The sequence below is a fragment of the Canis lupus genome, chromosome 11, assembly GCF_048164855.1.
Source record: "Canis lupus baileyi chromosome 11, mCanLup2.hap1, whole genome shotgun sequence".
Taxonomy (NCBI): domain Eukaryota; kingdom Metazoa; phylum Chordata; class Mammalia; order Carnivora; family Canidae; genus Canis; species Canis lupus.
This window is the reverse complement of record NC_132848.1, coordinates 29,352,306-29,363,939: the sequence shown is the minus strand read 5'-3', so window position 1 is coordinate 29,363,939 and position 11,634 is coordinate 29,352,306. Positions and strand designations below refer to the sequence as shown.

Sequence of the window (11,634 nt, the reverse complement as noted above, 5' to 3'; positions counted from 1 at the left end):
GCTGAGGGGAGAACTCTTTGGGAATGAGCACTGAAGGATTAGGTTGCATGTCTGCTATCCTGGGTTTACACCCAGACACAGGCAGCTGCCATGAAGACTTGGCTAGATCCTGGAGCAGACCACGGTATGTGTGTGTGTGTGTGTGTGTGTGTGTGTGTGTGTGTTGGTGGAGGAGGGGGCACTGCGAGAGAATGCCCATCGACACATCCTCGAGGACAGGCCTGCTGGCTGCAGACAGCCAGATGTCAGGCTTGACCCACCTCTTTCAAATACCTGTCCCTTGAATGCTTTCAAGCCCCACCTCTCTGTTGGGCAAATGAAAGGAGCTCCTTGGAAGGTGCTTTTGCTGAGCTCCAGCTAGAACAGCACATGGCCTGCCAGCAGAATGGGCCTAGCTGGGCTAGGACAGAGCTCCCAGCTGAGGCCTCAGCCTTGAGTACCCACTGACCTCACTGGGATGCCAGTTTTCCCAGCACACTGCACGGCCCCCAGCTTCTCAGGGGAGACAGGAGACCTTTGGGTTAGCTGTCCTTTGCATTCCAGTCCTAGCTACTTCCAGAAAGCATTTGAGGAAGCACAAGTAGAGGGATAAGAGACCAAGAGACAGGCCAGGTCAGGCCCACCAAGCAGGTAACCGGAACCTTTAATTTTATTATGTGGAATGCTTAATGCAGAGTTAATAGGGGCTGGAATACCTAGGAGGGGGGAGAGGGGAGGGGGATCTACTGAGATAAATAACAGGGGGCAGTAATGAGTTACATGTAGACTGTGGGGGTGCAGAACAGGAAAATAGGGGCAGACAGAGCTACATACTTTATTCAAATACCACTGGGAGGCAAAGGGCAAAAGGCCAGGGCAGAATGTACATGTCAGGAGTTCAGTGTCTTCAGCCTGCTGCCAGCAACCTGGGTGCCAGGCCCTGGGCCACCTCCTGGAGCTGAGGGCTGGGGCCTGAGCAGCTATCATGCTCTGGAAAGCCCAAGGAGTTGGGGCTGACAGAGCAGGGACTACAGAGCCTGGCGAGGGGAGAGGGAGTTGGCAAGGAGCCCAGGAGGAAGGCTCTGTGAATTGTCTCTGAATCCTTTCCTGGAGCCCCTGCCTCCTCATCCGGGATGTGCCTCAAGGTCTGGGAGGTTGTAGTGAAGTAGGACCGGGGCACTCTTTCTCCGTTAGACAAAGAATGAGGTTCTTGGCACAGAATTGGATCTGGAGGCCTCTGTGCCAATTCTTCCCTGTGTTCAGAAGGGCAGGGGGCCCTGTGGGGATGAGGAGACCTCCCTCTGAGACCACCCCACCCTGGGCTGTTCAGAGCTGTCCTCAGCCCCTGAGGGGTGGACAGAGCGCACTGTAGGCACTGACTTTCTCTATGGCAGGTCTCTGACTGGCTTTGATCTTAGGCACGTGGCACAAGTGGCACGGGTTACATCAGACCCCTCATTCTCCATGAGAGAGCAAACATGGGCACACGGTGTGGCAGGGCCTCCGATTCCCATCCGACCCTGGATGCCTCCCCCACTCTCCGAGGAGGGTGAGTGGGTCTTTTTCAGGTCCTGGGATGAGGGTCATTCCTGGGGGGAAGGTGCAGCCCCTCATCATTCAGTTCTAGGGGCGACAATCAACCTCCTTCTCCTCTGCCCAGCCTAGTAGCCCAGGGCTTGGCCTGGGTTGGAGCCTGGATAGGATGGGGGGAGTCATCAAAGGCAGTGAGCCAGACAGAAAGCCTTCCCTCAGCTGTCAGCCTCTGCAGCCTCCTCCACAGCCACCACCAGGCCTGAGATGGGTGAGGAACAGGGCGCAAGGGCTGGGGGAAGGGGCGTGCTACCCAGAGGGGCCGGGCAGGCTGGTGATGACAGGGCCCCCTTTAAGGCCGGGACAGCGTCGTATATACTGGCTGCTCCCAGTGTGTGGGGCTGTGGGACTGGGGCCCTGAGGGGCTAGGGTCAGAGATGGCCGTGTAGAGCGGCCGCTGCGAGGGCCCCATGTAGGAGAAGGCCGAATAGAGGCCAGAGGCCTGGCCTGAATGGCCATAATAGGGTCCTGAGGGCTGATGGTCAGAGTAGTCAAACTGGGGGCGGGAGATGGAGGGAAAGGCGGAGCCGTAGTGGGGCAGGCTGAGGGAGGTGTAGGCGATCTGCGAGGTGGAGGGCTGGTCGGTGTAGTGTGGGGGGCCCTGGGGCCCTGCGGTCTCCGTCTTCACCTGGGCTTTGGCATCCACGCCGGGTGGCGAGACCGTGGGCAGAGCCACACCTGGTGGCTTGGAGATCCAGGCGGAGTGTCCACTGGCCACGGCCAGGGCGCTGCCCAGCCCATAGCCAGCTGCCGAGTAGCTGCCCACGTGGCCCGGGTGCCCATTGGGTGGCAGGTACTGGTCCAACTCGGCCACATCAAAGGTCTCCATGTTGGACATTACCTCGTGGCTGATCTCACCGATGTCCACGTTGCCGAAGTCGATGTGAGGTTTCCCGCCCTCCCCCAGGGAGCGCCCATCCCGCTTGGGGTCTGCCTTGCCCGACTGCAGCTCTGTCTTTGGGGTGGTCGGAGGGGTAGGTGGGCCATGGCTCTGGCCTGGGTGCAAGGGAGACAGAAAGAAAGTGGGAAGCAAGGTCAGAGATTCCTGGATTCTGATGGTTCTCTGTCAGAAAAGATGCCTCCAGGAGGCTGGGGACAGATCACTGCGTGACCTTGTAAGTTTTACGGGTTTGGGCAGCCCAAGTTGGCACCTCCTTCTGTAATGGGCTAGGGCTGGTCTCCAGTTGTTTCTGAAATTTCCCATTATTATTATTTTTTTTTTCTGAAATTTCCCATTCTGAGGTGTGTATCCTACGGCCCACTCAGAGCAGGACTCCCTCTGTCACCCACCTCTGGGAGGGGCTTGCTGCATTTTGGAAAAGCTTCCCTGGGAAGTTGGTCCTCATATCAGCTGCAGTCGGCTTCCCCCACCTGCTCCCACTGTCTCTTAGCTGTCTTCCCTGACAGGTCTAGCCCACCGGTCTTCGCTTGCCTCTTTAGCTTACGAAGTTGCTGCCAGTTGCTCTTCTTGCTGCTGACCTCACCAGTCCTCACCACCACTGACTGCTTCACTTTTGCTAGCTTGTCTGTGCCTCCTCTCTCCACCCCCACCTCTGGCCCCCACACAGCCATGTGTCCCCTCCAGCCCCATCAGTCCTCCCAAAGGCGGCTCAAGTGCCCCTCACTCCAGAAAGCCTTTCCTCTGGCTCCGCCCCACTGGCCACATGCTTAGCTGTGCTGCCCCTCATCCCTCCAGCTGCCTTTCCTTGCTTGATCAGGAGGACACCTAGATAGCTGACTTGCTCCACCCCTGTTCTCTCTTTTCTCATTCACGTATTCATGCAGCAAATGCTTAGTGGGCACTGTGCCAGGTGCAAGGCCTACAAGCATAAATAAAGTAGATCCTATCCTTACAAGCTCAGAGGTTCAAGGGAGGATCCAGAGATGCACACAGGACTGGAGGGCAGTGTCAGAAGTGACAGGATGCACAGAGGGCTCAGGAGGCTGGAGAAGGAAGCCACCCACCCTGCTCCAGGTTCTTACTGAAGAGGGGTCGCTGGGCTGGGCCTTGAAGGCTGAGAAAAAGTCCATGCCCACAGTTATATCCTGAGGTGGCTGTGTGGAATGTGGTCCAGGGTCATGTGCGTGTGTCTGCGAATCTCTGAAGGTAAGGCCTACATGTGTATGGGAGAGATGGCTGGACTAGGGACCCCATCGGAGACAACGTGTCCATGGCCTATGAGACCTGGGGCTCCTTGGGGGCCAGCCTATATCTCCCCCATCAGAGCAGAAGCAATGCCAGGTCCTGCACTGGCCAAGTGCTTCAGGTTTGCACAGACCCTCTTGGATTTGATTCCTGGCTCTGTCACTTCCTGTGTGATCCTGGGAACATGCCTGTCTTCTCTAACCTGTTTCATTATTACCAGAACAGAGATGATACCAAGCGGCTCAGACATGGCCTCCTTCTGGAAGGTGCAGGCTTCATGCACTCATGTTTCTTCTGCATTCACTTGTTTTCATCTCTGCTCCTCCCACTAGATGGTGGACTCCCAGGACCAGGGAGCTTCTCTTGTTGCTGCCCTTGGTGTCTGCTCCCAGGTCTGGCACAAAGGAGGACTTGGGGTGTGTCTTTGGAGGGCAGAGCTGTGCTTATAGAGACTTCCTGTGTGCCTGGCCCTCTTTATGGCATTTATTTCTTTTTTCTTTTTTCTCTCTCTCCCTTTTTTCTTTCTTTCTCTATGGCATTTAGTGCTTTGTACAAACAAGTGAGGCCCCGGAGTCCGGCTGCCTGGGCTCCGACTCAGCTGTGTCCATTTTCTCATCTGCCACACAGCTAAAGTCTGAGCCCAGGCAGGGTGGCTGCTTCTTCATTCAGAGTGATTGAATGAGTTAATATACATAAGGCAATTAGCAGGGCACCTGGTGCACAGTAGGTGCTCAATTAATGTTAGCTGCTATTTTCATTAATGAAAATGCAACAAGATACTCTAAGTCTGGCCCCTCCATGGCACGTGCTCAACATCACATGCTGTGCCTACCCCATCAGACTGGGAGGCCGGAAAGAGGCAATGATCTCTCCTCCATCTCATCTTCCATTTCTCAAAATCATCCTGTCTCTGCTTTTCCTGTTGCCTCACACCCCTTGGCCCCCACGGCCTCCCTAACTGGCCTCTTCACTCAGCAGCAGTGCTCCCTTCCATCAGCCACTTCCATCAGAGCCATCTTGCCCAGCCACTTCCTTTGGTGCTTGAGTCCCCACTGAGCTCCCTCTGGGCCGCAGCACCCCAGCTGGGGCCCTGGCGCAGCCTGGTGAGCCTCTCTAGCACCTTGCCCAGGGAGGTTGTGGGTACGAGACTCATGGCAGCCAGCCTTTGCCTTTCCTCAGTGCCCAGGCTCTCCCCACCCACAGCTGGTCATCAGCCCAGCGCTCACCTGAGGGGTGCTCAGGGTTCCCGTCTGACATGGGGGAGCCTTCGCCAGGGTGCCGGTGGTCCAGGTGGGCGCTCTTGTAGTGGGCCTGGATGGCAGCAGCCCCGCCCTGCTCAGCCTCCCCTCCAGGACACTCTGACTCCCCCTGGGCCGCCTTCCCATTCTTCCGCCTCCGGGGCTGGTACTTGTAGTCCGGGTGGTCCTTCTTGTGCTGCATCCGGAGCCGCTCAGCCTCCTCAATGAAGGGGCGCTTGTCACTCTCGTTCAGCAGCCTGGGGTGGCATAGTTGGGGGGAGACAGCAGAAGGGCTGCTGTGAGTATCTGCCCTCAAACAAATGAGGTCCCAGGATGGGGAGCCCAGAGGGCAGGCGGGGACCAGGGCAGAGGCTTGCTCTTTGATTTACAAACTAAAAGACTTGAGGCCCAAGGAACTACAGGCTCAGAAGGCTGGGATCTCTGTCCCTAAACTCTCAGGGGCTGAGTGTGAGAGGGATCAGCCTAATGTTCCTGGCAGCCCTGACGATGGAGTTAGAAGTAGGGATAGAGCTTCTGTGTTTTTTTGTTTTTTTTGTTTTTAAGATTTATTCATTTATCCGAGAAAGAGAAAACACGAAAGTGAGGTGGGGGTGGGGAAGGACGAGCAGACTGCCCTGAGGAGCCCATGGGTGGGGCTTAACCCCAGGAGCCATGAGAAGCTCACAACCTGAGCCAAAACCAAGGGTCAGATGCTTAACCAACTGAGCCACCAGGCACCCCAGCAATAGAGCTTTTGAGGGACACAGAGCTTCAGTTCAAGGAAAGAAAAAAAACTTTTTCATCATCAAAGCTGTCTGCAGGTAGAGCTGGCTGCCTCCTTAGGGGGTGAGCTCCTTGGGGCTGGAGGTATGCAAATCAAGAAACAGAGTAGTGAGGGGGAAGAGCCTAGTCCCTGCTACTGGCTAGTTGTGTGACTATGGGCAAATCACTTCTATGAGCCTTAGTTTCTTTGCTTATCAAATGAGGATGATAATGCTTACTTCACTGGGTGTGGGATTGGCCAAGGTGCTGTGTGTGAAGCACTTTGCATGGGGCCTGGGGATGGAGGGTGGGCACCTTGAGAAACAGGTACTGTTCTAATACTGCTGGGGGGGGGGGCTTGAACAGGAGCACCTGGGGTGGGCCCTCTCAACTCTGGAATGCTCATTTTGTGAATTCCAGGGTGATGTGGCCGAAGGGGCTGGATAGGAGTCCCCTTCTTTATGTGGGGTCATGGCATCTCCTGGGGGAGATCCTATCTCCTCGTCCAGGATGTGACAGAGGGTAAAAGAAGCTAGACTTTCTTCCCAGACCCTCTCCCCAGTCTGAGACCAGCCATGGAGGACAGCCCTGAAGGCAGTGCCCCTGCCCACCAAACTCCAGCCTCGGGCCAAGTCTGAAGGATGGTGGAGGGGGGTGATGGTTAAAGTTTGGCTGCCCCAGGGTGTGTGGGGGCAGGATGGGGTACCTTGCAGAAGTTCTGAGGGCAAAGAACAGACTCATAGAATCCTAGATGGGAGGGACTCGTGGGCACGGCTCTGTCCCTCTGCCCAAAGGGCCTCTCTCTCCAGCTGCCCACCCCTCCCCAGTGGGTGCCCTCTTCCCCCCCCAGTCAGCAGAAGGCCTAGCCCTCCTGCCCAGGATGGGAGGGGGTGGTCATACCAGGCACCTCCTAGCCGGCAGTGGCATTCTTGTGCAGCTTAGCCTCCCCCGGCTGCCCCCTCCCCCCAGGCTGCCAGAACCCAGCCCCAACGAAGGTCTCTCCAAGGGTCCCTCTAGCTGAGTGATGGGATGAAGATCCCAGACCAGTGCCTCTGGGATCAGGGAGTGGGCTGCAGCCTTCCTCCCCCAGCCATGGCACCCCAACTCCCCCCAGCCAGGCCTCAGGGAGGTGGAGTGGGCAGGGCAGGCCCTGAAGGTGTGTGTGTGTGTGTGTGTGTGTCTGTGTGTGTGTGTGTATGTGTGTGTGTTGGGGGCAGGGAGAGAGCTGCCAGAGAGCCCAGAGCAGGCTCAGCCCGCATCCAAGGGCCCCAGCACAGAGGCTCTGGAACAGCTGGGGACACCGGGCTTCCTCTCCTACCCAAACCTTCCTGGTGCCTTCTGTCCCGCTGGCAACTGGGAGTGAATCAGCAAGAAAACGGGGGGCGGGGGGGAACCTCAGAGTGGGGGCACAGGCCAGAACACAGGGAAGACTCCAACACAGCACCCACTGTCACCTCCCAGGCTAGTTCCCTGCAGTACCTAACCTTGACAGAATTCTGACTCCAGGCCCTCCCACCCTCCACCCCAGCCCAGTGCTTCAACTGTCTCAGTGGCTAACAGCTGGCTAACGAGCCTCCGAGCTGATCCCAACATCACTCTAACCTCAGCTCTGTTCACTCTCTCCTAACCCCAGACCCATCCTGCCCCGTCACGTAATAAATCATCTCACATCTAATCTTGATCCCAGCACCAGCCTCGCTCAGCATTGCACCCCCTACAGGCCCCCACCCCACGTCACCCGGGGCTCTAACTGCAAACCTGCTCCTTATTTGTACTCCACCTGGCCTCTGGTTTCTAGGTCTCTAAGCTTTGGAATGAGGCCCGGGAGAAAGTACTAGTTCCCCCTGCAAATTGGAAACCCCACCTAGGGGGTCTCCCAAGGTGGGGCACTGCTGCTCTTCCTGTTGGGGAAGGGGCCTGTGGACTGGGGGTCAGGAGAGACCCCAGTCGGTGACCCCCTTTCTAGTCTCTGGGTTCCAATTACTCTCTCCAGGCAAGTCCACCAGTATACAACTGTCATGTGACCAGCATGTAACAGTCCTTTTCCAGGCGGGCCCCCTCTGACCATCAGAGCCCACACACTTAGGAGCCAGGACCCAGATGCGGGTGTGTCTGACCCTAACCTACTTACAGCACCCCAAGCAGTCTGTCTGCATGTCTTTCTCTTTTTGGGTTTTTCGGGCCCTGTTTTCTAGTTCTGCCTGTCTAATGCACCCCCCTTCCTGGTGGTCTGGAAGGGATTTCAGGAGTCCCTGGAGAGACTGGCCAGCCCAGCCCATATCCAGAGGCCTCGAAGGGCCCCTACCCAGGATCCAGGGTTCCAGGATCCCACCCACTATGGGCATAGCCTTTAATAGTTGTCATTGTCCTGCTACCCTCCTATTCCTGGGGTTGGGTCCTCAGCAAGCAGTGCCTGCTTTCCAATCCTACAATAGATGGGCCCTTGGGGCCAATCAGTGGTAGCCAGAAACAAGTCCTCCTGAGGGAGCCCAGGGTTCTGGCCTGGGGGAACAGGGACAGGGACAATGGAGGGTCCAGTCTTAAATCCTTCACAGTGGGGTGAGGGAGAAGTGGAGGTCCGTCCTTGCTTTGATGCTGTCACTGAGCTGGTGCTGTGGTCTGTTCATGACCCCCAGGGCCTGTTCCATCTGCCTGTCTGTCTCCACCCTGGTTGTTTGTCTCTCATTTGCTCTCTTCCATAGCACAGCACCAAGAGTACTGGCCTGGGCTGAGCCCTACCCCGGGGCAGATGGACCTTGGGCAGAGGAGCTAGCTCTGACCCCTGCTCTTGAGCAGAGCTGGAGCCTCTGAGTCTACACAGCAGGCTGGCCACTAAGCCCAGGGCCTGCTTGCCCAGGATGAGCAGAGCGCTGAGCCCTGAGATGGGAAGGTGAAGGGGCACCAGGCTGTCAGCAAACACATGGCCAAGGATGGGGCCATGGGGCTGAATGTGAATCCCACTTGGACTCTTGGGGGGCCTTCCTGCTTTTCTTACTACCCTAAGCCTTTGGCCTTCTAGACCCAATCTCCATTATGCTGGGGCAGGCAAGGGCAGAGCGGCAGCAGGAGGAGGCCAGGCTCCTCTGAGAAAACCTGACTTTCTGAAACTGAGGTGTACCTCACTTCTGCTCTCCCCTTCTCTGACCTCCCAACCTCCCGACTGCACCTTAGAACAAAGGGGTGATCCGCACCTGTCATCAAGGACAGTGTGGGGGAAGACTACTAGACGAAGAGTCAGGAGACCCAGGTTCTGGCCCCGCTCTGCCACCAGCTGTGACGTGGCCTTTACAGTCCCTGTACCTTTCTGGGCTTGTCTCTTAGACAGTCTAGTGGGGAATCAGGTGGCCTCTGCAGGCTCATATCTCCTGGAGCCCCCGTTCTTTTGCTGAGCTGCCCAGGACGCCTGAGGTAGGGGGCTGTTGCCCTGCTCAACATATCTCAAGGGGCCAGGCTGAACCCCACACCTGAACTGAGGGGTGCAGAATTCCTGCTTGGCCAGCATGTTTTTCCCCAGAAGTTTGGGCTGGACCCAGGGAACCAGGGACTCTGAGGCGCCCTGGGTAGGAAGGGGCCAAGGTTTCCTCCTGGCCAGGGCTCTCGCTCCAGCTCTTGGGCTGGTGGGGCAGGAGGTTGCTCAATGCTGGGTGGGGCCCTGGAAAAGAAGATGGCGCTGGGACTGGAGCAGGGAGGGCGAGAGAGGCAGGCCTGGCCGCTCTGGGACAGGGTGGGAGGGGAGACTTCTTTCTGGGTGTCCCCTTCCCTAGAGAATGAAGAGGCCCCCCTCCAACTCCTCGAAGGAGGGGAGGATAAGGAAGGCACCAAGAAGGTAGCTGGGACAGGACAGGATCCTGCAGTCAGAGATTTGTCTTTGGCGGTTCTCCATCCCTCACTCTTTCAAAGACTCCTGTCTGAATTCCTTGTTTTCCTCCCGCCCCTTCTCCATCTGGCTGCCTCAGTTTCCCTGCCTCTCCGGCTAGGCCTTCAGTTTTTTCTCGAGCATTTCTGGGGCATCCCCCTGACCACTGGGACTGGTGGCAGTGGCACCCGTGAATGTGCCACTTCCCTGTGCCATCAGTGAAGACCTCCCCTCCCTCTTGCCCAACCGCCTTCACTCCCCCAGGAAGAAGCTCAGGCCCTTCGCCTGCCACCGACAGAATTCCAACCACGAGGGGGCGCCCTCCGGCCCGCTGCCCCGGGTGGGGAGCCTCGCCTAGGCCGCCGGAGCGCTAAGCCCGCGCAACCTCAAGGGGGTACTCGAGGGGGAAGGGCGGGCCGGACGCCCACCCCTGGTCTTCCAGGCCCATCAGAGCGGTGGCCGCCCCCCCTAGAGGGGCCCGTCTCGCCTGAGTCCCCCCGCAGCTAGGGGGCCCGCGGGAGCTCCGGGGGCGCGTCGGGGGCGCTCACCTCCAGAGCTTGCCCAGCGTCTTGCTGAGCTCCGCGTTGTGCAGGTGCGGGTACTGGTCGGCCAGCTTCCTGCGCGCCGCCTGCGCCCACACCATGAAGGCGTTCATGGGCCGCTTGACGTGTGGCTTGCTCTTGCTGGCGCCGTTGACGCGCACGGGCATGGGCACCAGCGTCCAGTCGTAGCCGCTCAGCACCTGGCTGACGGCCTCGCGGATGCACACGGGGAACTTGTCATCGTCCGCCTCGCCGTCCTGCTGCTCCTTCTTGACCTTGCCCAGCTCGCCTGGCCCCGGGCTGGCTCGCAGGCCCGATCCTCCGCCGCCGCCGCCGCCGTCGGGCCCCAGCGAGGGCGCGCTCCCTGGGGACAGGCAGCGGGGCTCCTCGGAGCCCACGGGGCTCAGCTCCACCTCGGAGAGGTCCTGCTCCTCTGCCATGTCGCCCCCGGCCGCCGCCGCCTCGGCCGCCTCCCCGGGGCCCGCCGCCGGGGTCCTGGCGAAGAGTCCAACGCCCACCTGGATGGGAAGGAGGGCGCGGTGGAGCGGCCGTGCGCGCAGCCCCGACGGCAGCCCGGGACGCGACGCGGGCACGGCCCCAGGTGACGCCCGCCCGGCTCCCCCCGAACTCGCCAGAGCCCCTGGGGCCCGCGCACATGCCAGACCGGGGCTCGGCCTCCTAGCGCCCGCCTCCGCTGTCTTCCCACCACCTGGTCCCAACCGTCTCTTGGTGTGGGTGGGTTTGGGTTTTTTTAAACCTCTTTTTGGGTGGAGGTTTGTTGATGGAAAGGAAGAAAAACGGACTCTTTATTTTGCTCTAATCCTGGCTCCTGGGATTTCCCACCTTTTCTCTCACCTTTCCGTCTTCCCTTCTGCCTGCCCCTGATGGAGTGTGGAGGAGCTGGGTGGGGGGCAGAGGCGGGGGTCTCTCTCCACCCATGCCCCACCGCAGGGTCCCAGGCCCGGCCCCAGGAAGGCAGGAGCGGAGGAGCGGGCTGCGCACTCACCTCCTCGGACCGCTCCTCCAGTCTGGGGCTCGTCCTTAGGAAGTGGAAAACCGTGTCCCAAGGTGTGCGGTCCAGCTCGGGGCTGGGGGGTGACGCCGGGGGGCTGGGAGGGAGGGGCTGGGGGGCCCAGAGCCTCAGGCCACGGCCTCGCCGGGTCGGAGCCTGAATCCTCACCACCAGCCACCCTGGCCCGACAGCCCGAGACTGACTGAGCACTGAGCTGCCGCCGAAGGCTGGGAAGGAAGGAGGGGGGAGAGGGGGAGGGGGAGGGGAGGGAGGGAGGGAAGGGCAGAAGGTGGAGCCTCCAGCGCTGTCCTTCATCCCCAACACTCAGGGCTCCTCCGCCAGGCCCCCCCACCCCAGCTCTGGGCGCTGCTGTCCCAGGCCGCTCCTGGGGCCTGGGCCAGGAAGGCCAACGGGTGCAGGTGGGCAAGCTCAGAACCTGTTGCTTACAGGGAAATTGGGCCCAACTGGGACCCCCAGCCTGTGCCTCAAGGCGGTGGGATGGGCAGGTG

General features: G+C 59.3%; 1 protein-coding gene across 1 annotated transcript; it reads right to left on the bottom strand.

Annotated features, from left to right (window-relative positions):
* Positions 1-631: 631 nt before the first annotated feature.
* Positions 632-11,252, bottom strand: SOX10 (SRY-box transcription factor 10). The gene is made up of 4 exons (XM_072844014.1): positions 11,120-11,252; positions 10,120-10,631; positions 4,942-5,210; positions 632-2,565 (listed from the first exon to the last, which is right to left on the bottom strand). The coding sequence occupies exons 2-4, from the start codon at positions 10,551-10,553 to the stop codon at positions 1,862-1,864; spliced, it is 1,407 nt and encodes a 468-aa protein (XP_072700115.1). The 5' UTR covers positions 10,554-10,631; positions 11,120-11,252; the 3' UTR covers positions 632-1,861.
* Positions 11,253-11,634: the final 382 nt, after the last annotated feature.